This window comes from Rhinolophus sinicus, chromosome 14 (genome assembly GCF_057876585.1).
Source record: "Rhinolophus sinicus isolate RSI-liver-muscle chromosome 14, RSI-T2T, whole genome shotgun sequence".
Classification (NCBI taxonomy): Eukaryota; Metazoa; Chordata; class Mammalia; order Chiroptera; family Rhinolophidae; genus Rhinolophus; species Rhinolophus sinicus.
Genome location: NC_142514.1, coordinates 188,480,929 through 188,507,591, shown reverse-complemented (window position 1 = coordinate 188,507,591; position 26,663 = coordinate 188,480,929). Strand labels below are relative to the sequence as shown.

General features: G+C 57.3%; 2 protein-coding genes across 8 annotated transcripts in view; one reads left to right on the top strand and one right to left on the bottom strand.

Annotated features, from left to right (window-relative positions):
* Positions 1–20,230, bottom strand: part of DEAF1 (DEAF1 transcription factor) — a 29,026-nt gene extending 8,796 nt beyond the window's left edge. For 3 of the 5 annotated variants that reach the window (XM_074336990.2, XM_074336988.2, XM_074336989.2), the window contains exons 1-10: positions 19,802–20,230; positions 17,507–17,604; positions 15,524–15,653; positions 15,090–15,236; positions 14,590–14,729; positions 14,069–14,134; positions 10,828–10,954; positions 9,644–9,772; positions 8,003–8,131; positions 2,042–2,289 (exon numbers count right to left, since the gene is read on the bottom strand). In XM_074336990.2, coding sequence (XP_074193091.1) covers positions 2,042–2,289; positions 8,003–8,131; positions 9,644–9,772; positions 10,828–10,954; positions 14,069–14,134; positions 14,590–14,729; positions 15,090–15,236; positions 15,524–15,653; positions 17,507–17,604; positions 19,802–20,090 — 1,503 coding nt within the window. In that variant the 5' untranslated portion in view covers positions 20,091–20,230. The remainder of the gene's footprint in view (positions 1–2,041; positions 2,290–8,002; positions 8,132–9,643; positions 9,773–10,827; positions 10,955–14,068; positions 14,135–14,589; positions 14,730–15,089; positions 15,237–15,523; positions 15,654–17,506; positions 17,605–19,801) is intronic. The other 2 variants (XM_074336987.2, XM_074336992.2) reach the window with 2 other exon arrangements.
* Positions 20,231–20,746: 516 nt separating this feature from the next.
* TMEM80 (transmembrane protein 80) lies at positions 20,747–26,663 on the top strand. 3 transcript variants are annotated; one of them, XM_019714726.3, is made up of 5 exons: positions 20,747–20,887; positions 23,512–23,531; positions 24,215–24,308; positions 24,403–24,495; positions 25,737–26,663. In XM_019714726.3, exons 1-5 carry the CDS (start codon positions 20,869–20,871, stop codon positions 25,940–25,942), a joined length of 432 nt encoding a protein of 143 aa, XP_019570285.2. In that variant the 5' UTR covers positions 20,747–20,868; the 3' UTR covers positions 25,943–26,663. The 3 variants fall into 3 exon arrangements, with proteins under 3 accessions (XP_019570285.2, XP_074193097.1, XP_074193095.1); XM_074336996.2 differs by lacking the exon at positions 20,747–20,887 and adding an exon at positions 20,916–23,297 and having other exon boundaries at positions 23,512–24,308; XM_074336994.2 differs by lacking the exon at positions 20,747–20,887 and having other exon boundaries at positions 20,916–24,308.

The window sequence follows — 26,663 nt, the reverse complement described above, 5'->3', positions numbered from 1 at the left end:
CTTCCCCGTAAACATCTCGGCTACAGAAGTTTGCACCATGTAAGTAACTGGCCGGAAGGCAAGTTTGCTATAAAAAAGCATCAAATTCACAGTTTGTTTCCTGTGTGTGTGGCTGGTTTCATTTCTCCATTGATGAGTCAGCTGCTGTCGGCCCACTTCAGGTGTGGGAGCCACTGGCCGGTTTGGTTTCGTTTCTCTGTTTTCACGTCACACATAAGTGTCAGCCTCACAGTTATCTGCACGCGGCCAGGCCTTCCAGTGATGGTGACAGGCACCCGTCCTGGGCTCTCACACTGAAACCCCTGACATCACACGGAGAAAGAGGCCAGGGGCCTCTACGAAGATGCAGAGCTGAACCCACATAATTCAGGTAAATAATTATAATTTTCTTTTTGTCCTCATGCTTTTCTCCTCTCTATAAAATTCAGCACTAAGTAGGTATTAGTTTGGATATACATTTTTAAGTATTTTTAAATTATCTCTTTCTTCAGGAGTAGAAGCAATGGTTTTCTTTCTTGAAAACCAATTAATCGCTATGGTGTCAGGTGGGCACTAGACTTCTTGGGGTCACCTCATAAGTTACATAAATGTCTGTCACTAACATGACACTGCATGTCAACTATAAGTGAAATATAAAAAATTTTGTAAAAGAAAACAATTATTCACATATTAAGAAATCACTTAGAAAATGAAGGCCCCAAAAGCTCTCCTTTCCTCTGATCTATAAAAACTAAGAATATGGGCCGGCCCGGTGGCTCAGGCGGTTAGAGCTCCGTGCTCCTAACTCCAAAGGCTGCTGGTTCGATTCGCACATGGGCCAGTGGGCTCTCAACCACAAGGTTGTCGGTTCGACTCCTCGACTCCCGCAAGGGATGGGGGGCTGTGCCCCCTGCAACTAAGATTGAACATAGCACCTTGAGCTGAGCTGCCGCTGAGCTCCCGGATGGCTCAGTTGGTTGGAGTGCGTCCTCTCAAACACAAGGTTGCTGGTTCGAATCCTTGACTCCCGCAAGGGATGGTGGGCTGCGCCCCCTGCAACTCACAATGGCAACTGGACCCAGAGCTGAGCTGCACCCTCCACAACTAAGATTAAAAGTTCAACAACTTGACTTGGAAAAAGTCCTGGAAGTACACACTGTTCCCCAATAAAGTCCTGTTCCCCTTCCCCAAATAAAATCTTTTAAAAAGACCTGAACTAAAGAGAAGCTATTAAAAATAAATAAAAACTGAGAATAAGTGAAAAAAAAATTCTCCTATGTAGATGTGGGAAGAAATAATCAATTTCACTTCTGTTTACAAACCCAAACCCACACTGACTGTGAGATGCTCACGTTGAAAACGCACCAGCGTTTCATCCTCCCTGACCTCCCCCCTCCCATCCGGGAAGCCGTCCTGCAGGAGGCCGCCCCACCCCCAATAATTCACAGCATTGCCCATGCTGGGTGTGAGCCGAGAAGCAGCCCATGGCCACGGCCTGCTGTCCACCCTACTGGAACTCCGGTGACCTGTTTGGTGTTGGCCACCTGTCCCCTAGGTCTCGGCCTGAAGCAGCAGCCATGTAGAAACAGTAGCCAAAGGGCCAAGTGAGCGGCTTTTCCACTGTAGTAACACCCTTGGGTGTGAGGCTTTGTCAACAGTGACGCCACACACAGGACTACTTCTCAAGAACGCAGTGAGACAACACGATGGGGCCTCAGGGGCCAGGAGACTATCGCCGTGGGGCTGAGAGCAGGTGGAGAAAGCTCGGGCCGAGGAGGGGGACCCAGTGATGGGAGCCGTGCATCTGTCATGCGGCTGCCCACAGACACAGGCTGTTTCTCGAAACTTAATAGAATAAAGGATGCTTGTGCTGTGTGACGCTGACCTGGACTTGTAACAGCGTCCATCACAGGTGAACTCAAAATGACGGCTGGCTGCTAAACCGGGTTCCCCTTTGAAATAAACCGATCTTACTTATAAAAACCGGAACACCTTACCAGGAACAGCTGTCACTTAGCTATGGGAAGAGCTCAGCAGCAGCAGCTCTCGGCCTCGCCCTTACCTCCTTCCGCTCCGCATCCGCCTGGGCTCTGGCGTGGGCCACGGCAGCTTCCCGGTAGGAGCTGGCCTGCTTGGCCTGCTCAAACAACGTCTTCAGCTGCTGCGCCGTGTTCAGCAAGGAGTTGACCATCTCCTCCAGGTACAGCCAGTGCCGCTGTTCCGACATCTCCAGCCCGTTGACCATCACGGGAGAAATGGGTTTGCTGGGGTTGGAGGGCGGGACCGCCAGGGCCGGCAAGGATGTCAACACTGGAATGGCCAAAGCCAAACAAAAGCAGACATTAATGCAGTTCCTGGCATCAAAACTCCCCCACTGACTTCTCTTTACATCCTGGAGCGTAGGCATTAATGTCACAGGGTCTTCTCCTGAAACATTCCCAATGTGGGGACATTCTGGGACTTCAGAGCTCCACAGCAGAGGCTGGAAGCCGGCTGTCCACAGATGACACACACAGACCAGCAAAAGGTGCCTGTGCAGGGCAGCCACGAGCCTTCACAGGACCATCGAGAGGACAATGACAGGGTGAGGGAAGTGGCTCCAGATTAAATCACACAAACAGTAAACCAGACGCATGAACCAGGGTGCAGGGCGGGCACAGGGGGTCACATGCGGTGAGGGATGGAAATTAGACTTGCGGTGTTGAGCTGTAGCCGCACAGAGACACATACACCTGAAACTTATGTAGTGTTCACCAGTGTCCCCCCACCCGTTACAAAGTTAATGAATTACAGAAATGAGTGGGAGCCTTGGGTCACGTGTCTGCGGGCCATGCAGAAAGGCTCCTGGGCGTGTGAGGTCACCTGATCACCAATGACAGGACTGAGCCCTCTTGTCCTTTCTGAGAAGAAAGTCACAAAGACGAAAAGGGAGGAAGCTTAATGGGTCCTGTGGCTTCAGATGGGCCTGGAGGCTCGGGACACAAGCTGGGGTCAGACGTGCCCAGGCTGTGTGCTGCTGGGCATTCCACAGGCCGCCAAGGAGGAGCCCTGCTTCCAGCACTGGTCACTTCTGGTGTACACACCTATCATGCAGGGATTCTGGTCCCGCTCGCCCCATAAGAACGCAGGACATGGTGAGGCCAAAAAGGAACACCCACGGAGCCATAGGTAGGGGAGTCATACCACTATACTCTCGCTGGTGGCTGGGTTGGAGATACAAAAGCAAACATCCGCCAGTACCCCAACAAGGGGTCTTCCTGCACCCCAGTCTCAATGGCGGCCGGGTGAGACATACGAAGTAGGATCCCCACGACCCGCAATCCATCATCTGCTTTTCTGCCTGCCAACCAACTCCCTAGCATAGCTACGGCAGTTATATTAGTGGCTAATGGCTAACTGGTTACAGCTGATGGCCAACTAGTCACAGCTGATGGCCATCTACTACCTGAGCCAGCACCCTTCCATGTGAGGCCAAGAGCCTGGAAACTGCTCTCTGGGACTCTGTCCCCACACGCCCCACCGTGGCCTGTTGCAAACTGCCAACGTGAGGCCACTACGTGGGTTGCACAAGACATATGTGGGCAGCGCTCCAGCCATGACCAGGGCCTGCCCTCGGCTCTGCAACACTGTCCCCAGTAAAAGGGTCAGGACTCTCCAGAAACCCGACACGAACCTCCAACGCTTCATTGTGTCAGAAAGTAGGGATACGTTCAAAGGACTAGGGGCCAAATCCAGGGCAGTGTGGGGACAGAGCCCCAGAAAGTAGTTTACAGGCTCTCAGCCTCACGTGGAAAGGTGCTGGCTCGGGTAGTAGATGGCCGTCAGCTATAGCCAGTTAGCCAATTAGCTGTTAATATAACTGCTACGGAGGAGAGCTGAGGAGAGTAGAGGAGCAGAGTCGAGGAGAGTGGAGGAGAGTCGGTCGGTTGGCAGAAAAACGGACAGCAGGTCGCACGAGCAGGGTCTCCTGCACGACAAATGGCGCAGCGAGCAGGGTATGGCGCCGGCCAAGGCTCTCCGAGGGATGGTAGAGCAGTTTGTGCGTGTGAAAACGCAGTCTCAGGAAGCCCATGAGGAGCCACGCCAGAGAGGGGGGGCACAGTCTGCCTGGGAGAGACGTGACCCCTCGGTGAATTGGTGGTCCTCTCGAGCCTCCGGATGGCATGCCGCCCTGTTTGCCACAGCAGGCATTACCGGCTTTTTGGTGGGCTGCTGCTGTAGGCTCCGAGGGCTGTGGACATCTTACATCGAGGCCTCCACCCACTCAGACACCTGGCACAGTGAGCAAGATTCCGACCAGGTAGGAATGGCGTCTGACTCTGGGCAGGAGGATGTGTGGCCCCCACACAGTGTGTGGTGTCCGGTGGCCACTGTTCTCAAGGGTTGGACCCCCAAGGGGGGGTGGGAGGACATGGACGGCTCTCCGGCCAGTGTGGAGAGGGCCCTGCAGGCTCTGGCTGAGCGGTTGCCGGAGGAGGAGAAGGCTACAGCCTGCCGCGTGGGCTGGATGTTCCTCACGGCCTTGAGTCTCAACACGGAAAATGCGCTTCATGAAATGGCCCAGGTGCCATACCAGGTGTCCCAGTTGGAAGCGCTGGAAGCCCAGGTCCGCCTGTTGGAAGAGGGGCCCCACAGTGGAGACTCTGAGGCAGAGGCGGAGGAAGCAAGTGGAGGCAATGTTGCTCCCAACCCCCAAGCCCGGCCAATCTTGAAGCAAAGGGTAAAACGTGAGCAACCTTTGGGCCACAGGGGCGTTTCTGCTGGCAACCCAGCTGTGACTGAGTTCACAACCTACACCCCTTAGATTCCCACTGAGTTGCAGGAGCTGGGGAGGCGGTACAGACAGCGCCCTGGAGAGCCAGTCTCGGCTTGGCTATTACGTTTATGGGATGAGGGAGCAGACAGCATTCTCTGCTCCCCAGGCGAGATGGAAAAGCTAGCCTTCGTGACAGTGCATCCGTCCCTGCGACAAAGGTTACAAAACTGCCATAGGTTGGCCAACAACCAGGGCAACCATTCTCTAATGGCGTGGCTCACGGCTGCGGTACGCACAGTATGGGGACAGGCTGGTGAGCTGCCAGATACTGTGAGTCAATGGCAGTCATATACGGAACTTACTCAAATAATCCGTGAAATGGGTATGAGACATGCTATTTTTAACCTCAACATGCAGGGCCCAGATGACGAGCTTTTTACAGCCAGCATGAGAGATCTGGTTTTGGATACTGCACCTGTGAGTGCTTTTGGATCCTTGGTTGCTATTCTTACACCGTATGTAGGGCGACGGATCCATGAAGTTACAACTGCCATGGCCACCCTAGGGGATGTTGAAAGCCGGAGGCAAAGGAAGTTAAGACAGGAGGTCCGCACAGTTGAGACCTGGAAGCCCACACCAAAGGTAAAGGGGCGAGGTCGCAGGCCTCAGAGAGTAACACGCGCACAGATGTGGTGTGATCTCGTGGCAGCAGGGGTCGATAGGAAGAAAATAGACCGACAACCCAATGCACTCCTGCTGGAACTTTGGAAACAGTTGCGTCCGGAACAACAATTCCGGAGAAACATAAAGGAGGAGTCTGGGAAAGCGCGACCCGTGTCCCTCCAGGACTTCATGCAGCCGCTTGAGGCTGACCCCTTGCAGCTTGATTAGGGGTGGGGCCAAGGTACCCGGTCAGAGGGGATGAGCAGGGACCGGAGGCCCCACGTGGAACTGTCCATACATTGGTCCCTTTCTAACGTGCAGAGGGTTTTGGCTCTAGTGGACACTGGTGCTGACTGCAGTCTCGTTTATGGGAACCCAGAACTGTTCCCCGGACCAGCAATCTGCATTGATGGCTACGGGGGAAAAACTGTGACTGTGAAAGCCGTTTCCTTACCACTGGGTATAGGAAGGCTCCCTCCTCGTACCTACAAGGTTTATGTCTCCCCCGTTCTGGAGAATATTCTAGGGGTGGACGTGCTACATGGCCTCAGCTTACGGACGTCGGTAGGAGAGTTCCGTCTCCGGATCCGGGTGGTGAAAGTGGTGACACGCGGGCATGCTCACCACCCTCCTCAGGTATTGCCACAGCCCTGGCGCGTGGTTACAGTGCGACAGTATCGCCTGCCAGGAGGACAGGAGGAGATTGGTCGTACAATATTGGAATTGGAGAAGGCACATATTGTGAGGCCAACGCACAGTCCCTTTAACTCCCCAGTATGGCCTGTCAAGAAGCCAGATGGGACCTGGTGAATGACTGTCGACTATAGGGAGTTAAATAAGGTGACGCCACCCTTGCACGCTGCAGTGCCTTCAATTCATGATTTAATGGATCGTCTGACTGTCCGCCTGGGGACATATCACTATGCAATGGACTTGGCCCTGGCAGGTCAAAAGCCCCCACTGTCGATGGTTGGGCCTGATAGCCCCATGGGGGGCCGGTTTGACTCATGATTTGCAAGTGACTCCATGGGTGGTGGCTGAGTGGCCACCGCAAGTGACTGTAGTATACAGAGGTCCCAATACCGGGATGATTTTGCGAGGAAACTATGTGCTCTCACTATGGCCTATTATGGGGTCCCCTGTTCTGTTACATGTTGAAACTATGCAAGGGGCCCCAAGCACTGCCATAAAGGTCTGGTACCACAAACTGGGAAAGGTGCCAGTGGCAGCGACCCTCCTTTCCCAGGACAAAAAGCTAGCATGTATCCTCCCAGATAGAAGGGATTTGCCATTGTTGGTTCCTTAAGACTACTGTTTCTTTTCGTCCGTAGGTGTCAGTAGGCTAATATGGCACAGGGATCCTTGCGGAAGACGCTTGTCACGTAGATTATGAGGCGAGACCCTGTAGGGGTGGAGTGTGGGGACAGAGCCCCAGAGAGTAGTTTCCAGGCTCTCAGCCTCACGCGGAAGAGTGCTGGCTCGGGTAGTAGATGGCCATCAGCTGTGGCTGATTGGCCTTCAGCTGTAGCCAGTTAGCCAATTAGCCACTAACATAACTGCTGCAGCTACGGAGGAGAGCCGAGAGGAGAGGAGCAGAGTCGAGGAGAGTGGAGGAGAGTTGTCGGTCGGTTGGCAGAAAAACGGACAGCAGGTCGCACGTCCGGTGAACCCAGCCTCCAGTGAGACCATAGTGGTATGACTCCCCTACCCATGGCTCCGTGGGTGTTCCTTTTCAGCCTCACCATATCCTGCGTTCTTATCTGGGGAGCGGGACCAGAGACCCCGCAGGCTGCCCCGCACGACAAATGGCGCAGCGAGCAGGGTCTCCCGCATGACAGCAGTAACGGGTTACAGCCCAGAGACTAAAACAGGACACCACAGTCCACACTGAAATGAGTCAGTGAACGAGCAAGCGGGCCATGGGACAAGCAGCCATGGCTGTTGGTGTGCACAGGGAGGGCTCCCCGGACGTGGCCTGGCCCCGGCGCTTACCTGGGTGGGCAGCTGCCAGAGGTGTGGTGAGGGGAAGGGGCAGAAGTGAGGGAGCCTCAAGGATGGAGAGTTTAAATGGGCAGCAGGAGAGAATGAGACAAGCAAGTGACACGAGAAGGTCATGACCTCCTGAAGCTGTGAACACGGTTCAATCTGCCATGTGGTCTGTGACAGCGACATGTAGGAACACAAAGGTCCACACCTGGGGCTATGACGCTCCCTTTAAAGACTGCAGTGACACCGAAATGTGTCCAAAATGCAAAACGAAAAGTCAAAGCGCAATGTGAATGCAGTGGGATGTCCTTGTGTCAGCACCTTCACCGTAGCTCCGGGGGGACCGAGGCCCTGCCTGGGGACACGTGTCCACACAGGGAGGACAGACCCACCGCCTTCCTCCTGAGGGCCGGTGGGGCTTCAGGCTTCATGTGACATGGGCTCCATGGGCAAGCAGCCTGTCGCGTGGCAGGGGCCGCTGTACACGACATGCAAGTGACCAGCGTGGCTGTGTCCTCATCCGACGGGCGGTGGCCCCGCCCTGATCTAGGGCTCCCTCCTCACTCAGACAGTCTGAGGACAGACGCTGGCATGCGCGCTCAATGTTTCCAAACTCACCGATTTTGGGATGAGCTGTTGGCAGCGCAGCTTCTGGAAATGGTGCGACCTGGCAGCTGTCCTGGTACCCGGGGAAGTGGGGCTCCGCGGGACCCACCCTGCATGGGGGCTGCACGCTGGCTTCCTGCACTGTCATGGGAAGAGGGCAAGATGGCCTCGTGACCCCGCTGTTGGCTGCACAGACCTTAAACCTCAAACTGTCCACAGCTGCACCCTCAGGGCAGCCCCCGCCACGTGGGGACGGATGGGTCTGAACAGTGGCAGCGACAGTTCTTGGGGCATATGGGGTGGAACAAAATATGGCACAAACATGAATTCCCACAGCCTTTCTGCTTTCCTAATGTGGGTGCTAGAATATTCACAACTACATGCCCTGGACACATGGTCTAGAGCAGGGGTGTCCAAACTGCTGCCCGCAACCCATTTTTAATTGGACCGCAGCAAATTCCAAAAATATATTTAGTTTACTTAAATAAACCAGGTGAGGCAATACGTACTTCACCTTGAGTGAGTGGCCCGGCTGTTTGTGTATTTTACCGCATATGGCCCTTGGTAAAAAAAGTTGAAAAAGTTTGGACACCCCTGGTCTAGAGTGAAGTCACCAAACGGTGTTTCCTAGCTTCTCACGTGATGTGGGCTGTGTCACAGGTGATGAGGGCTGTTACAGGTGATATGGGCTGTGTCACAGGTGAGGTGGGCTGTCACAGGTGATGTGGGCTGTGTCACAGGTAAGGTGGGCTGTCACAGGTGATGTGGGCTGTGTCACAGGTGATGAGGGCTGTTACAGGTGATATGGGCTGTGTCACAGGTGAGGTGGGCTGTCACAGGTGATGTGGGCTGTGTCACAGGTGAGGTGGGCTGTGTCACAGGTGAGGTGGGCTGTCACAGGTGATGTGGGCTGTGTCACAGGTGAGGTGGGCTGTCACAGGTGAGGTGGGCTGTGTCACAGGTGAGGTGGGCTGTCACAGGTGAGGTGGGCTGTCACAGGTGATGTGGGCTGTGTCACAGGTGAAGTGGGCTGTCACAGGTGATGTGGGCTGTGTCACAGGTGAGGTGGGCTGTCACAGGTGATGTGGGCTGTGTCATAGGTGATGTGGGCTGTGTCACAGGTGATGTGGGCTATCACAGGTGAAGTGGGCTGTCACAGGTGATGTGGGCTGTCAAAGGCCATGTGGGCTGTCTCACAAGTGAGGTGGGCTGTCACAGGTGATGAGGGCTGTCACAGGTGATGTGGGCTGTGTCACAGGTGATGTGGGCTGTCACAAGTGATATGGGCTGTGTCACAGGTGAGGTGGGCTGTCACAGGTGAGGTGGGCTGTGTCACAGGTGAGGTGGGCTGTGTCACAGGTGAGGTGGGCTGTGTCACAGGTGAGGTGGACTGTGTCACAGGTGAGGTGGGCTGTGTCACAGGTGAGGTGGGCTATGTCACAGCTGATCACCCCATCCTTAGGCGGCCTGGCATATGGAGGGGCCCCTGCCTGCCCCACCCCCACGCCTCCCACCTGCCTGGTGCCCGCCTGGCTCCCTACCAATGAGACCCCCTGCTCAAGGCCCCTCCACATGCCAGGCCAGCTACCCCCGTGAGTCAGCAGGGGTGAGGTGGGATGTATGTGCGTGTCAGGCACTGCCCAGACTACTTGCCTGTGGCTCCCGCAAAGACGTCACCCTGGGCCGGACTCTCCGAGATAACGGCGGTGGCCTCCACAGTGGACGCCCGGTCAAAGGTCAGCGCGCCAGAGGTAGTGATCTGTCCTGAGGGGGTCACAGTAACTGGAAAAGCAGAAGTGCTTTTTACCACATGGTGGGCCCGGCAGGGCCCAGGCGGCCGGCCCCATGGCACAGATCCCAGAAGATTCAGGGGCCCGGGGCCCAGGCGTGGACGCAGCACATGCCTCCCGCACACGCTCCAGTCACCTCTGCAAGGACACGGAAGAAACCAGTGACTCTGGGCGCCCGTGGGGACACAACCAGGGGCTCAGCAGAGATGGCTGACCTTGTACCACACACAGTTTACACTGAATTTTGAACACGTGACTGTATTGCCGAATTGGAAAACAGAAACAAGATTAAAAACAATTCAAAACTACTTTGTCATTCGAACGAAGAACGAGACTTTCATCAAAGCTGGAGATAAAAACAGTGGTGCCGCCATAGCATCGCTGCCCTACGTCCTCTGGGCCGACCGCACTGAGGTCGCCGTGCGTCGGCTGAGCCGTGTCCAGGTGGCCCTGCATACAGCCCACAGGACGGCCAGAGTGCTGGATGCAGGTGGCTTCAGAGACGTTCCCCGTGAATCAAGCGTCGGGGTTCCGGTCTCTGCAAAGCCCCCAGCAAGCGGGCTACCTGCCAACCGTTTCTCTTGTCACTGCCTGTCATGTCTCTAAAGCTTTTCCACCCGTTTTGTGGTTTCAAAAAGAAGCCAGCTTTTCCCTCCCTTCTCCCTGTCCCAGTTCCTGGACACACAGCAGGAGTGAGTCAGAGCTGCCAAAACCGAAAACCAGGAAGGTGTGACACTGATGCCCCCAGGAGGCCTGGGATGGCACCATGGCCCCCAGCCGCCCTGGGCCATGTAGGGAATACTCGGGCGGGCGAGTGAGGCACCCAGGACATCAGGAAACCTCTCCCTGAGTGCACTGTGTGCCAGGCACGGGCTCTGGAGAGGGCGGTCCTCCCGGCAGGGGCTGGACCCGAGGTGCAGGCGGGACAGGAAGGGGACGCGGGACGACCTGAGACCCTGCTGGCCCAGAGGACCCACAGCTCATGCACTACGTGGTGACACAAGTGCAGGAGAAAGGGAAGGGAAGCTCTGTGTTGTGGGAACTCACAGGTGGTGGCAGCGGTGGCTGGCAGCAGCGTGATGTTCTTGGCCGCCTCCTTCTTCACCGGAGCTGCAGGCAGCTCATTCTCCTTCTTGCGCCGCTTGTACGGGACAAAGAGCCGGACGGGGCCGCTCTGGGGGGAAGGCAGAGAGGCGGTGGGCAGGCTGGCACACCCTAGCTTGTCTGTGCCTCCCACTGATTTGGTGACCCGTCTCCGGGGGAGCCAGAGAACAGCAGGGCTGCCCCCTCCCCCCCCCACAGCCAGCTGCACTCAGACCTCACACTTCCCTTTAGGCCACCAATTCCTCAAAATGACACGAGGTAATTTCAAAAAGAATACGTGAGTAACAATGCTTGAAAACAAGAAAGAGTATCGTCAACATATCAAATGTTTAGGAATTCCCAGGAGAAGAGTCAGATGGGAAGGGAGGGGATACCTCCACCCTACACATGGTGACAGTCCAGCAGAGGCTCTGTCCCCAGACACACAGGGAAGGAAGAGGCACTGCAGTGACTAAGCAAGAAGCCCCCGTGGACCAGTGACAACAGAGGAAGCGATGAACGTAACAGACGAGCCCCCGTGGACAAGGCCCCAGGCCTGATGGCTGCAAACCCTCAAGGACGACCGCGCCACGGCATGTCCCCAGCTTGGTGCATGACACCACAGCCTGTCGCAGGCTCCTGGCACTCGAGCAGTGTCTCCGTGAGCTCCGCCAGGCGTCCCGCCTCTACTTCCAGAATTTTTAAGTGGCTCCTGCGTAACATCCACGTCTCTGTTGAAATTCCCGTCTGATGAAACAACACTCGTCACGCCTTCCGCTATGGACTAGACTGCGTCCCCAGGCCTGACCCTGGTGGTGTGTCTGGAGCAGGAGGTGATGAAAGCTGAGGCCGTGTGGCGGGACAGTGGCCTCCAGGGCTGTGAGAAAGTGACCCTGCTGTTCCAGCGCGGGTCAGCCCGAGCTAACCAGACCTCCCCGCCAGTCCTCCAGCGGTGGCTTTCTGCTGCTCTCTGGACGCGAAGAGGGTCCGCGGAAGCCGCCTCTGCTGTGGCCACCGGGCCCTCCCAGGCGGCGCCTCCCCTGGCCTGTTTTCCACTGTGTGGTTTGTATGGTTCACACTTCCCTGTTTCTTTGCATGTTTTGTTCTTGTTGAAAACCGGACATTTTAGGAAAAGTATTACAGCAACTCCTCTCTCCAGGCCTCCTGCCGATCTATATAGCGACTTTGAGCAGTCACAGCACGGGGGCCCCTCTCAGCACCTCCAAAACCTGCACTGCTCTGAGAGCTGTGAAGCTGGGGGCGGGGACAGCGGACCCATCTAGCAGAGTGACCGCATGCAGGGTCCTCCACGCTGGGGTGAGGACGGTGGGGGCAGAGCTGGCCTCTGAGAAGAGGCGGAGTGAGGAGGGGAGCCCCCCACGCGATGCCTGGGACCCTGCCTGGGAGCTGGGGACAAGGTCCCGTGCTCTGCCCACATCCGTCTGGAGTGGAGCTCCCTTCCCTGGGGCAGGGCAGGGAGGGGCAGGGCCTGGCCTGGCCTGTCTGACTTTGTCAAGTGCCCTGCGGGCCTTCCAGAGACCCAGCAGGTGTTTGTAACTCACCAGCTGTGCCATTCTCGGGGAGCAGGCCCATGGAGCTCTTTGCAGCCCCACTCCTGAGGTGGGAGCCGAGGTCCTTCCATGTGACGAAGTCCAATTTACCAAGTTTTTGTCTTACGAATCCTGCTTTTGGAGTCACATCTAAGAGACCCTAGGCCTCAAAGATTTTCCCAGATTTTCTTCTAAAAAGTTCAGTTGCATTTTTCACATACGGAGACGTGATCCATTCTGAATTTGCCTGTGGAAGTGTGAGATCTTGCTGAGGTTCATTCTGTGTCAATAAACTGTCCCCCCGCCATGTGCTGAAAAGAACACGGTGAGTCCCCTGTGGCCTCCGGCTGCCCCGATCTGAGGTTCTCTCCCCCGCCAGCCGCACGTGGTGTGACTGCGGTAAGGAAATAGCAAGTATAAGGTCACATGCTGTGATTCCTCTAGTTTCAGTCTTCCTTCAAAAAACTGGTTTGGCTGCCCCATTCCTTTGCCTTTCCACATAAAGTCCAGAGTCAGCTTGTTTGTCTCCACGAAGAATCCTGCTGGGACTTTCAAGCTGTAGGTCAGTGTGGGGAGAAGCAGTGTCGTTACCGTGCTCAGTCTCCAGCCTGCGGACACAGCACCTCGCTCCGAGTACCTGGGCCCCCGACTCCCGTCAGCAGCATTCCGTGCACAGGTCCTTTGGTGTTCTGTGAGACTGACACCTGCGGACTGCAGCCAGGGCCCCCTTCACTCCAGCAAGATCTCTGCCAATCTTGCCGATTAGTTTTTGCAAACGAACTTAATCATTATAGTTTCACAAAAGTACCCCCCGGTTACTCCACTAGAATCATATTTAGTCATCCATGAACTAGACAGTTTAGAATACTCAGCCTTCCACTCAAGAACCTGGCGTGTCTCTCCAATTAAATTTTCTTTCAGAGCTTCTTATAACGAACCGGATGAGCAATGAAAATAAAATAAGGAGGTGTCGTAAAGCAGCTTTTCACTTTAACATTTCAATATAACAGTCAACACCGAGGAGGCTGAAACAAAGCTGGCATATTCATACATTCCATGTGAGTGTCCCACTCGTGAATCTGTGTAAAAACCCACGGGAATAATCATTCTTTCTGCAACAGTAAAGAGTCTGGGACAAGGAGACACTGCTGAGGACTCAACACTGTCTGACCAGTGAGCACAGGCAGCATTTCAGGAACGGATGTCAAAACACAGAGTGTGAAATTGCACGTAAACATGCTGGAACCACAGGAAGGGCTTGGTTCTGGGTTCAGATGGTGACATTACAGGAGCTTCCCGTGACATAAGGAAATGCAGTGTCCTGAACACGACTCAGGGGCCGCCCGCCCACGTGCCCCCATCGCGGTACCAGCTACCAGAAATGCAGAAGCTGAGCGAGAGACTATTAACAAGCCCTGGGTGATCCGAAGGGGTGCCAGGGACATGGGACCAATGAACCTAGAGGTAAGGACGTGCCTCTATCCAAGGTGGGGGGGGGGGCTGCTGCACCCTCCAGCACGCACCAAGGTCATGTCGGGCACGCACCAAGGTCATGGCGGGCACGCACCAAGGTCATGGCGGGCACGCACCAAGGTCATGGCGGGCACGCACCAAGGTCATGGCGGGCACGCACCAAGGTCATGTTGGGCACTCACCAAGGTCATGTCATCACAGCAGGCAGCACAGGTGCAGGAAGCCGCGTGAGGGTTCAAGATCCCATCCTGCAAGTGAATGGGGACATGTCAGAGGGGCCCGCGTGTGAGCTGTCAGCGCTGCGAGAGCTCAGTCAGTTTTACTGCTGAGCCACCATTCCTAAAGACAGAACCACGATTTCCAGAACCTTCTCTCCATGCTCGCTCCCACCTCCTTCCTTCCACGCATCATATCTTTACCAACTCCCCGGAAGCAAAGCTGAAACAGCACTGAGAAACCTGCGCCCTGGAGGGTAAGCTGACGGGCAAGGAAGTCAGCTGTCTGGAAGTCGCCTGCAGTCACACGGGACCCACTGCCTGGTCACCCACTCCTGACAGCAAATCACCGTCACCCCGTTGGAAACATCGGGAAGCAGACAGAGGGTAAGTGACTGGCCATTAGGGAGTGGGACTGACACCTAGTGTGAGCTCGCCTGGGGCCTGGGGCTGGGCACCTCCTGCCGTGACAGGAAGGGAGCGGGCACCTGGATGAGGCACTGCAGCGGCCGCCCCGCATAGCGGATGCTCCTTTTCCAGTCTTTGCTGCTGGCTCTCCCCGCCATGGCCTCGAACTCCGTGGGGCTGTACCAGTTCTCCCCCTGCTTGATGCAGCGCCCACGGCCACCTGGAACGGCAAGGACGGCTATTGGCGTGCACCACGGCACCTGCGGCCAGCTCTGGCTGCTGCCCCGGCACCGTCCTTCCCCGCCCCTCCTCGGACGCTCCATCCAGGCCTGCGTGACCTCACCACCCTCACCACTGGCACCCACAGGTTATGAAGCCAACTGCCCACTTCCCTTCTCTCAGCCACGTCCATGGTCACCGCAGACTCAACCACATTCCCCTGAGCTGGTGACGGCTGTCTAAGGTCACCACGCTGATGCAGGAACTAGGCCGTGGGTGTTGCCCCACCTCTCCCTCCCGCTCGCACATCCCCCGCATGGCTGTCGAGCTGCAGAGGCAGCAGTGGCCGCCGGCCGCTCACCAGAGCCCAGCCGGCTCTTGTACAGGGTGCCGCTGATGTTGCGACAGCGCACGGGCAGCTCGCTGTCGTACACGGACGCGTCCCAGTTGTACTTGCTGCCGCCCTTCTCCTGGCCGGGAGCTAGAGGAGTTGGAGGAGACTGAGGACCTTGGCGGAGAAAGCATGGTGACAGTGAGAGACTCCGAACGCACCCAGATGAACCAGAAAAGTCCAGAGAACTCAGCCTGGCTCTGGCAGCAGCTTCTCCAGCTGTTCAGGACCATCCAACGGGAGGTGCTGCCCTTCCCCTCGGGGCAACTCGTTCAGCCTGGAAAAGCCCACTTTCCCATGGACACTCAGTCACACCTGACGTCCCCAAATTCCCACAAGCGTAACTAAGCCACTGCACAGAGCAGCCCGCACAGCTGAGGGGTGCACTGTCGGGAGGGCGGTACCTGGGGTGAGGGGAGCAGCGGGCGCCTTCAGCCCGGTGGTCTCCACGATGCTGCCATCCGTGTGCACCACAATCAGCGTGGCCTTCTCCGTGTTCAGGCTGTCCCCGATCTGCAGGGCGGTCCTACCAGACTGTAGGCGGGAACAGGCCATGAGCTGTCTCAGCGACAGCCACGGGGCATGTCACCTCACAGTGAGACATGGTCCCACAGCGAGGTTCTTGCTAACTATAACCAACAAGCGAATGCCTGCCATGCCTCGTGGGTCTCTTGCAAAGATGTCACTTAAACACACAGCCAAGGACAAGAAGGGACAATGCTAGGTCTGGCTGACCTGAGCAAATGCTCCACATTGGTTGTGAAAGTTACAGAACAAACGTGTTCCACAAAAACCTGCTGGAAACAGGAGGCGCCCAACGTCCACGCACGCGTCTCCTGTAAGACCATGGGTCTCAAGGGAGGGTTTCCAAGGCCAAGTCTACAGTCACTGCCAGGCCTGGAGCACGACCCCCTTATCACGCCAGGTCCCTTCCAAGGCCCTTCACCCACAGCCACCAGACACCAGGGCCTCCCAAACCACATGGCATGCACACCTCTCGTCAGCTGGACGCCACCGTGACCCGCCAATTTCCTCTGGGCCAGCCCCCTCGCCCTCCCCATTCCTGTCCCCGCTGGAGCTGAGGCCCAGCCCGCTGCCCACCAGGCACCCGCCTCAGATAGCCATCAGGGCCTTGCTCAGACAGCTCTGGATGGGCCAGAGGCCTCCAAGCCACCTGCCCAAAGCCAGCATTCTGGGATGGTCAAATGCTCTCGGGTTGAGGATAAAACCAGCCAGGCCAGAGTGAGACCTCCTCGCACCTGCAGGTGCGGGTGGGAGTTTATCATGGAGCCGAGGGGCCCTGATAGCACATGCACGCATGCGCACACACTGGGGCAGTGCCTGTCAGCGTGTCTACACTGCACGTGCCCAACCACTGAGGACGTGCGGCTCGCAACTGGAAAACGACTGTTTTCTGCTCGTTTGAGAATCAAAGTGTTTTCCTTACGAGGCAGGCGAGCACACAGACACTTGAGACCCCTCCCCTGTTGTCAGTTTCCCACACGACCCCAGTAGTTTCTGGGACTCCCCTCTGCGGAGACAGACGGGACGGAACCTGCTGCCACAAAGGAGTGACCAGCTGGAAGCACAAAAGCGTCGCAGCGGTCTGAGTGCATCCTGACACAAGAAATAAACCGCGTTTCTTAAACCTGCACTGAGTCTGTGTCCACTCCCCGCCCCCACTGTGATTACAGGGAGAATTTTCTGTTTGCTGCCATCCCGAGGACAATAACTTTGCCAGCGGGCACCTCCCAGGTGTGCCCTCTAGGCTGAAAAGAAACCGTAAGGAACAATTCTGGCAAAGGCTCCAGGAAAAGACCCCTTGCTGGAGACAGCCCATCCCCTGGCATCTGCCACTTGCAAACAGGCTGTCCCTCCAAATCACGGAAGGCCTCAAATATAAAAGATAAACCAGGTGATGCAACAGTCACAGAAGGCTCTGGCTCTGGGCACAAACGCTGCTGGGAACGTGACCAGCTGTGCACAGCGTGTGAGGAGGCGTGTGGCAGGCAGGGGACTGTATAGGTGACGAGTGCAGATTGCGGGGCGCAAAGGCATGGACCCGTCAAGTGTCTGGAACTGCATGACCAGGAGAGGCTGGACATGGGCAGACGCTGGCAGCTCCCACCCCTGGGCCACTGTGTGGCCATCGGGCAAGGAGGCAGGAGCACTGTCCCTGACCACACAGCTGGGAAGGGGACCTCTGCCCACCCACACTTCATGGGCTGGGTCCACTTCAGCTCTCACTCCCCCAGCCAGCGGCAAGGCCCTGAAAGCAGCATGGCAGCTGTGCCCTCCCTGGCGCTGGGCACCCAGCTCTGGGGAGATGGGCCACCCTTATGGGGTCGCAGCTAAAGCAGGCCCTGGGGTGCTTTTGGGCGGCTTACCAGAACGTGTCCCGAAAGCGAGGCAGCATTTGCCACCGATGTGGTAAAGACGTTGTCCGCCGAGGCGCCCACATTGGCCACCGTCACAGTGGTCACCTCTGCAACACAGGAGCCTGACTCAGTGTGCAGTCAGAGCCAGAGGCCTCCCACGCGGCCGACCACGGGGCTCCCCACGAAGGTGTCTGCATTTCCAACACTTTCACGCAAAAGCTGAACCAGTACTTCCAGACCAGTCTCATGATCAGGTTCTTCCAGGAGAGAAGCGGCATCTGCCTCCCAGGACAGCCGTTCCCGGCAGTGAAAAGCCGCGCAGACAGCATGCCCCGCGCCCGTTGGGCCGCCCCAGGCTCTGCCCAACTCCCTGGCTTCTGGCCGCTTTTAGGAGGAAACCGCAGGCGGCAAAGGCTCACGGATCACACAGCAGCGCCACCTACAGGAGCTCCCTCCCACTTTCGCCCCCCTTCAGGGAGGATACCCCTCCCGGAGGGGATCCCGCAGGTCTTCCCCTCCCTGTGGCCCTGCCCCCCCCTTCACCTACTCTGTACACCATCAGGTGACCTGCCTGTGTCCCTGGCCCCCTGCCGTGTCCACAGGTGTGCTGCACCCCACTTGCCCTACATCCCCCCTCCCACCTGTCACCCCCAAACCCTCCCTCACCGGCTCATTGCCCGCTCACGGTGCCCACACTGTTCAGCCATGACAGCACCTCTACAGAGCCTTTCACCCATGCTCCTCCGTGACCAGGCAGTGGCCCCCTCAGGTCACACAGCATTCTAGAATGCCCAAGGCAGTCTCTGGCACGTGGGAGGTGCTCTGACAATACTCGTGGAAAGACTTCTGCACATTCCATTAACCCACACTCATCAACTACACTGGACACACCTATCCTGCATCTGTCGCCACAACCAGACCACATGCTGTGCTCCCAGTGAGCACATGCAGAAGGGACCCCTGTCTGGACACACCTCAGTCTAAAGACCAGGCAAGCTGCCCTCTGCCCAAGGAGGAGGCCACAGCAGGCAACGTGTCCTATTGAGTTACTTACACCTGGAAACTACTGAACCTCAGTAATTCATGACAAAAAGTTTTACCGATTTAACACATGCAAAACACAACTACGTAAAATTCTGCAGGAAAACATCAATATAGCTCCCTGATGTTGTGATGGGTGACATCACATGTCCACATTCAGAAAAAAATGTGCAAAAAGGACAAACACCTGAAGAAAAACTTCAGTTCAAAATCCCAATGTTAAAACCAGCTTAGTGATGAAAACTGCACCTAAGAGCCACAAGCCTTCTTCCTTCCCTTTTCCGAGGACCCCCAACAGACCAGACACAGACCACGGGTGCTGGCCCCTGCCAGCCCCACCTATGGGCTGAATGGACACCGAATGAGATTTACCCTCTCGTGCACACACACAGGGACCACACACCGTGACCGGAAAGCTGCTGTTCGATTCTGAAACCTGCAGAGCTCAAGACGCTCTCCAAGGGTTGGGACACTCAGTACCAAGTCCTCCAGGGTCCCTGGGGAACTTCCAGTTGGGAAGGGGTACACCCTCAGGAAAGTCTCTACCTCCTTTGGGCCACCGTCTGGGATTACCTCTAAGGGGCGCTTTGAACCACTTGCCAGGGGCTCCGTAGGCCACAAAACTTGAGAATGGGAATGTTCTGTGTGGCAAGGAATGAAACATGGGCCAGCAGCCTGTGCCAGCCTTCCCCTGGGACGATCCATAAAGGAGAAGAGGGACAGGCAGGCAGCTGACCTCTGGCGGTCACTGCCTCAGGAAGCTGCCAGCCCTCCCAAGCTGGGTGACCACAGTCTTGCTGTCCAGCCCTCACGTCACACCTGAATTGGCCCTTAGAATTCAGGGTGTCCAGAGGTGCCCACCCCCAGGCCTCAGGTTCCGCTAGGACAGGACCCATGTGTGACCTCTACCCCTGCCTGTCACAAGCACCCAGGACAGATGGAGCAGACAGGCAGGGCAAGCAGCAGATGCCGAGAAGCTTCCAGAAAGAGCACAGAGTGCTGAACACGAGGGGTGGACTGGCACAAGGAAAAAGGTTTCCGCGAGCAGGGCAGGTGTGCAGGAACGACCGGGCACACAAGGCAGGTAGGTGTAAGGCAGGTGCTCAGGGAGGGTGGGCGGGCACGTGCCCGTATGGAAACAGGTGCGTCGGGCAGTTGTGGCCTGGTCTTGCAGGGCAGGTGCGTGGCAGACGTGTGAGGCAGGTGTGGGCGGGTTGTGCGGGGTGCGTGCGGGGCAGGTGCGCGCGGGCGGGCGGCACTTGCCTGCGAAGGCGGCGGCCGCGGCAGCCTCGTCGGGGCCAGGAAGGGCCTCGGTGCCCATGTCCATGTGCCTGGGCTCGGCGGCCATCACCGCCACGGCCGTCACCCGCCGTGTCTCGCGCTCCGACTCGGCGTCCCCGTCCTCCTCCGAGTCCTCGTCCCTGCTGAGCACCCGTTCCTCCGCCTCGCCTCCCGCCGCGGCCGCGGCCGCCGCCGCTACAGCGGCCGCGGCCGCCACGGCTGCCGCCTCGGCCAGGCCCAGCTGCTTGGCGGCCGAGTCCGAGTCCTCCATCCGGACTCCACCGAGCCCGTCCGAAGGCGCCGGCCGGGGCCGCCCGAAGGTCGGGATGGAGCCCGAAGCGCGTCGCCCGAGGAAGGCCGCCCGAGCCTGGCCGAGCCTAGCCGAGCCCAGCCGAGCCCAGCCGAGACCACCCGAAGCCGCGCGCCCAGCCGAGTTGAGGCCGACGGCCGAGCGCAGCCGAGGCCGCCCGAGCAGAGGCCGAACCCGCACGAAGCGGCCCAGTCGAGCAGAGCCGACGGCCAGGAGTCCGGAACCGAGGAGGGCCGAAACGGCCCGAAGTGCGGAGCCGAGGCGGTCCGAATTGGTCCGAGGCCGCACGAGGGTTTCCGAGAGGCTCTGAGCGAGCCCTCCTCAGCGCCTAGGAGGCCGCGCCGGCCGTCGGCCCCGGCCCACAGGGTCGCCCACCGTGGGACCGACGCTCGCCGGCCTCCGACGCAGCGCGGCCTGGCCAGGAGAGTCTCACGTCAAAGGCTCCGCCCGGCCCACCGCGAGCGGGAGCCGAGTCCGTCCGAGCGTAGCCGAACGGAGCCGAACCTTCCCGAGCCCCCGTCCTCCCGAGCCGCGACTCCTTTCCCTCTTGTCCGAAAGTGCCCGAGCGCTGCCGGACCGGCTAATCGGGCCTCGGCCGCAGCTCCGAGTCAAGTCTCGAAAAGCGGCGCTGTCGGGCCCCTTCGAGATCAGAGGCGAAAATGGCCGAAGGGACGCGAGCGGCGCGGGGCCGAGAGGCTGCCGGGATCTCGGCGGACTGGGCGGGCGGAGCCGGAGCAAGATGGCGGCTGCGCGGAGAGGTAAGGTGCGCGGCGCGGTTCCCCGAGGGTCTGGGGGATCCTGGAAGGAGCTCGGGGAGGGGTCCCGGGCGGGCGCGGAGGCCGTCCCGGGGAAGGGGTCGGTGTGGTTTGGTTCTCGGTGGAACTGGACAGCTGAGCAGCCTGGCCGTTGGTCGTTGCGGCTCTTTGGGAGCCCCACCGCCCTCCGGGGTCCGGCCGCTCTGGCGCCTGGGCCTTGCGCCGCCCTCGTTTTGCGCAGGGCTGTCCCCGTGCCCGCAACTGCGTCCCTCCTCACGGCTGAACAGTGTTCGGTTGCGTGCACGGGCCGCGCTTTGGTGCTCCCCCCACCTGTTGCTGTTTCCACTTTGGAGGTGACTGGTGCTGCAGGGAACACTGGGGTGCAAGTCTGTGGTCTCGGGCCAGCCCTGTGTGCGACCTCCGGGGGAGCACGGCGCTCCTGCGGCTCCACCCTGGCGCTGGGCCCTGGGAGCAGAGCACGGGGCGGGGTGGGGGTGGTGGTGCTGTTTTACTGTGTGGCTCTGCTGAGAATTCCTGCAGGGGCAGCAAGGCCAGCGGCAAGTGCGAAGCAGGTTGTCGCAGGGTCCGGGGAGGACGAGAGGGGCACCCTGTCGCCGTGGCAAACCCCTGGTTTGAAAGCTGGTCACAGGCACGATATATTTCAGTTGTACACTTCTCTGAAACGTTGGTGTGTGGGACAAATTATGAGTTTTTAACGCACACCGTGAAACACGCCCAGCTCAGGAGCCAGTGGGCCCCCCTTGTCTTGGGATGTGCCCTGCTCGGGTCACCATGCTGCGTACCCTTCTCTGTCTCCTGTAAAGTACTGACCACTCAGTCAGCTAACAGCGTTTATGTTCACCACGTGTGTAATAAAAAGTGGGCTGGGTTACTCTAGCCTGGGGACTGTGTTTGTTTCAGCATTCACCCGGTCAGATAAAAACGTCCGGTTTCCAACGCGCAGCTGTCATGCGAGGAAGGAATAAACCGAAGCAGTAAGCAGGCCATCCCGAGTGAAGCAGTCTCCACTGCCTGCCTGACTCAGAGCTCTGGATACGGGGTTGCGGGGCCACCAGTAATTAGGGTTGTGGATTTTCATTTGGTGAAAAACGAAGTTTGTGGCCAAACAGGATCTCTTGGCACACTTGTGTATCACTTCCGCAAAGCATTGTTCTACTCCCACAGGTCACTTCTGACACACCCGCTCACAGCCATGTTGCCATTACATGAAATCACGGACAAAAAAATGCGAACTCCTAAAAGCCCCAGCTACATTTAGTGAAGATGAGCTCCTGTCAGTCTGAAATCGTTACAACAGCATAGCCGATTGTAGCTACCCTTAATGTTAATTATTTAAATCTTTCGTTGCTTAAGGGTTTTATACAGTATTTTTTTCCTGAGCCCCACAATTTCAATCTATAACATGGGCAACTGGCAAATAGATTTGAAGTGTGTCTGAAGCTGACCTTGAAGAGAAGGATCAACAGAGAGGAAAACCCCAATTAACCTGAAACCCACCCAAATAATGACAGGGATCTCAGCACCCTGGGCCTGGAAAAGAACAGATTGGGTGTCAGTGCACCCTGCCTGTAACGGGAGGCGAATAGACAGTGCTCCGAGCCCCGTTACCGCCCCTCCCCCCCACCCCAGCCTGTGCCAGCTCTCCAAGCCCAGCTTTGAATCTCTGTCACTAGTGTCCTATGCTGCCCGATTCACGGCCCCCACCCAAGTGAGGGTCCACAGAGGGCCCCAGATCTGCTCAGGGATCTGACGTCTCCACAAAAACACCAGGGCCAGGCGCTTCTCTCCAGCCCCCTCTGGACTAGAGAGGAAGTGGAACGGAACAAGAACAGCCCGCCTTCTCACCGTGGTGCAGCTGGAATCTCCTACCGGGATGTTTGCCAAGTTCTAAATCTTTATTGGTGTGTCAGCATGCCTCGATGTGCAAATAGCTTGAGCCTCTTCAGACAGGAAGTTTGACCACAGATGAGTCCGATTCTGAGGACTGTTTCTCGTGCAGAGACGCTCCGCTCACTCCAAGATCATCTCAGCCTAAAGAAACGTGTGTAGCTGCTGTGGGGATGGGAGAACATCCCAGAAAGGCACGATTTAAAGAGACTGAGCCCAGGAAATTCTTATTTTTGGAGGGGTATTGGGCAGTGAATACAGTTCCAGAGGAAAGCAAAATGTCTGTTATCAGTGATGGAAAAACTTGTAACCTGAATGAGGAAGGGTTTTCATCTCATACACGTGTGACAAATAATGCGGAAACCACAGAGGATGGGCAAAGCCTTGGGTTGCCTTCCACGGCATCTTCCTTCCAGCCGGCACGGCTGAGGAGCGGGAATGTGCCCCACCTGGCTGGTCTGGCCTCAGGTGGAGCCGAGCTTTGCTTCTGCTCCCGAGCTCCCAGGTACATGCTGTCTCCAGGCTCAGGTTCTGAGAAGCAGATTGTCTGGTCCTCCTTGGCAGGGCGGGCACAGAGGTTATGGAAAGGTAGCTAGCTGCAGGCCCAAATGCATGCGGGCTTCTTTCCATAGTGCAAGCAGAGGGGAGTGAGGCTGGGGTCGTATGTCTCACTCCCAAGGCCTACGGTGCTCCAGCCTCACTGACACTTTCTCTTCCAGGGAGCGTTTCCTCCACGGCCGTATCCTGCTGCTGTGTCCTCCGCGGTTCCCCCCCTGAAGTCATCTCTCGGCTCCTGCTTTTTACCCCTTTACCCCCAGCCCCCTTTTCTATAAATTCTAAGTGGCAATTCCACTTTTAAGCCGAAGGGTGTTCACTAACAGGTTTCGAGAGTTGATGCACTGGCCTGGGAGTGGAGCTGCAGCTGGTTTGCACCTCCTGTGGTGGCCCAGCAGGGGCAGGGAAATGATGCCCTCGCTTTGTGCTTCAGGACTCCTTGTAGCATGAACAAATGTGAGGTGGTACAGAGCTCCGGAAAGTGGGTGGCGGATATTTAACTGCCTTCCAAATGAGAAGTATATTTTATTGAAAGAAAACAAATCTTTTCTTCTCTTGTCACCGGGGCCATGGTCGGGGTGACACCACCCAATTAGCCCAGAGTGCTGCAGTCTCCAAGGTCGTGCCCAGTCCACTTGCTCTAGGCCAAGGTGTCCCTTTGGGGGAGGTTCCAGCCCCGCCCTCCAGCCCACCTGGACCGCTGCTCCTGTGACACTAGGAGGAGCATGGATGGTGTCCGCGCACCATGGCCACCGGCGGGTACCTGAGCTGTGCCTGGGTGTTTGCACGCCTCCTCTAGGTGGGGCAGCACCCTCTCTTGCCGCCCGCCCCCCAGGGCTGCTGGGCGAGTCCTTAACCACCTGCCAGCTGTCCTCGGTCCCCCTGCAAATGATGCTCTATCTCAGTGCTGCTTATGGCGCCCTTTACTTCCTAGCTACGCTCCTGATGGTCACGTACAAAAGTAAGTCGTACAAAAGTAAGTCGGGGGCGGAAAGGCCTGGTAGAGCTGTCCTGCCACGTAACCTGAGCTCTGGTCTTCTGCCCACTGTCTGCAGGTCAGGTTTTCAGTTATCCTCCAAGTCACCTGGTCCTCGACCTGACTCTGCTGTTCCTGCTGGGGATTCTGGAAGCAACTCGCTTGTACTTGGGTGAGTTGATGGTCGTGAGAATTGGAAGTCACTTAGGACAGAATTAGCTTTGTGAATCTTGAAAACAGGCGTCATTTTAGAGTATGGCTCTTAGAGACGCTCGGGGTTTAACTGCTTCACCAGTTGCTTTCAGGCTCACCTTACAGTGTTGTTAAATATTAATTAGTTTATTGAGAAGCTTTGTCTAAGAGACGGCAGCGTCCTGGGACAGGCGCTTCCGGTTGGCAAGCACGTCCTGCACAAGCCACTGGGTCACAGCACTTCAGTCGGAGCCGGACCTCCTCCCTCACCCCTGCTGCCCCTTCCGTTGGCCAGCGGTCTGGAGAAGAGTCTAGAAAATTCTGTCCTGTCCCCAGCAGGAAAGTGGCGCCTATATGGTTTGGTGCAGGAGCTCCAGCAGCGCAGACACACACGCACGGCGTCACCTTGGCCCTCTGCCCCTCCCCAGAGTTCACTGCAAGGGGCCGGGGCTTCAGGCTCCGTGCCACAGGCACGTGCACACCAGCACTGTGACCACACTGTCCGTCCTGCTTCTGCCGGCAGTTCTAGGGCCTCTGCACGTCCCGCCCACACACGCACAGATAGCAGCGAGGAGACCGAGGCCCACAGGGAAGCCGAGCTCTGCCCATGGTCGTCATCAGGGGAGACGGGCCAGCTCGGCCATCCTGCTGCGTGCATGCTGGGCCTCAGTGTCTGCCAGGGCTCGAGTGCATGGTCGGGTGGCCAACGGCACCAGAGGTGGGCATCTGCCTGCCTGCCCTCTCCATGTGCCCCCCTGGCGGGCTGTCAGTGCCCTGGGCACGTGCAGTCAGCTGGCTGCAGCTGGGGACCAGCATTTTCCATGATGGACCCATTTGTTTCTAAAACACGCAGTTTTGTTTTTTATAAGTATGCATTAAATTATTCAGGCTGGCCTTTGCCCAGAGTAAAATATTTTTCGAAATTTTAAACAAAATACCCTCAGTCCATTTGGAATTAGGGAAAAGTGTCAGAATGCACTTGGGACAGGTTTCAGGAAGCCAGACCTCCCTGTCCCACCACAGCCAACCCCGAGACTGGTTTTCCTCACCAAGGAGCACATTCCATGTTCCGCTTCCTGACACTGAGTCCTGTGTGGTGGCCTTGTGCTGGGAGTGGAGCGTGCTGGTGATCTGCAGCCTCTTGCCCTCCCAGGCGCACCGGCGTTGTGGGTCTGGAACAGTCGTCCCCAGCCTGGCACTCACCATGTTTGTTCTCTGCAGGCACCAAGGGCAACCTGACAGAGGCTGAGGTACCACTGGCCGCCAGCCTGGTCCTCACGGTGGCCGGTGCCTTGCTGTGTGTCTACTTCCTGCTCTGGCAGACCCTCGTGCTGTGGGCCGACTCCGTCCTCAGTGCCACACGCCTGACGCTGCACAGCCTGGAAGCCGTCCTGCAGGTGGTGGCCATCGCTGCCTTCATCAGCTAACGGGGTGATGCCAGCAGCCCTGGACATGTGCTCACTCCAGGGAGCCCCACGTTCCCGCTTCCATTGCAGAAAGGGAAGAGATGGTTTATGAATCTTGCTGGGAGCAGCCATAGGCGCGGTCACTGCCCTGAGTGGTCTCTGGGAAATTACCGGGACATCTGCTCTGTCTCTGTGTTTTGGCCACCCTGACCCCAAAGGCCAGAGTGGGAACCCAGCAGTCAGGCCATTGTCACAAACCTCAGAGATTTGTCCCGCACCAGCAGGGGGCCATTGGTCCCACCCTGTTCTCTCCTGCCAGAGTTCTCACCGTGGGGCAGCATTCTGTAGCCCAGGTGGGTGTTCCATACTTGCCACATACACATGGGTGGGACCCAGTGCTGTGGGCAGGGGGGGGGGTGGCCTCACTCCGAGCAAGCCGAGTCCTAGACAGAGAGTGCCCTCTGGCTGCCAAAAAGAATGCAGCGGTGCTGGTCAGCTCTGGGGTTGGGGGTTCTGACCCAGGATTGGTGACAGCCACTTCATGGTTAGCTGTCCCAGCCTCAGTCATAGAACGTCAGTAACGTTCTGCACTGAGCGCGGGTGGGTTCAGACCGAACTGTAAGCTGCAATTTTGAGTGATTTCCCTCCATTTGTCGCGAGTGCACGTTTTCTGTTTGGAGTCACGTTCGAAAGGGTGTAGTTTCTCTTCATATTTTTCAAATAAAGAAATGTTTATACCTCC

Excerpts from the sequence above, each read along its gene's own strand:
- TMEM80 (XM_074336996.2), top strand. The coding sequence starts at position 24,077 with ATGGTGTCCGCGCACCATGGCCACCGGCGGGTACCTGAGCTGTGCCTG. Across the intron at positions 24,309-24,402 it reads CCTGATGGTCACGTACAAAA|GTCAGGTTTTCAGTTATCCT; the intron begins GTAAGTCGTACA and ends CACTGTCTGCAG. Across the intron at positions 24,496-25,736 it reads AGCAACTCGCTTGTACTTGG|GCACCAAGGGCAACCTGACA; the intron begins GTGAGTTGATGG and ends TGTTCTCTGCAG.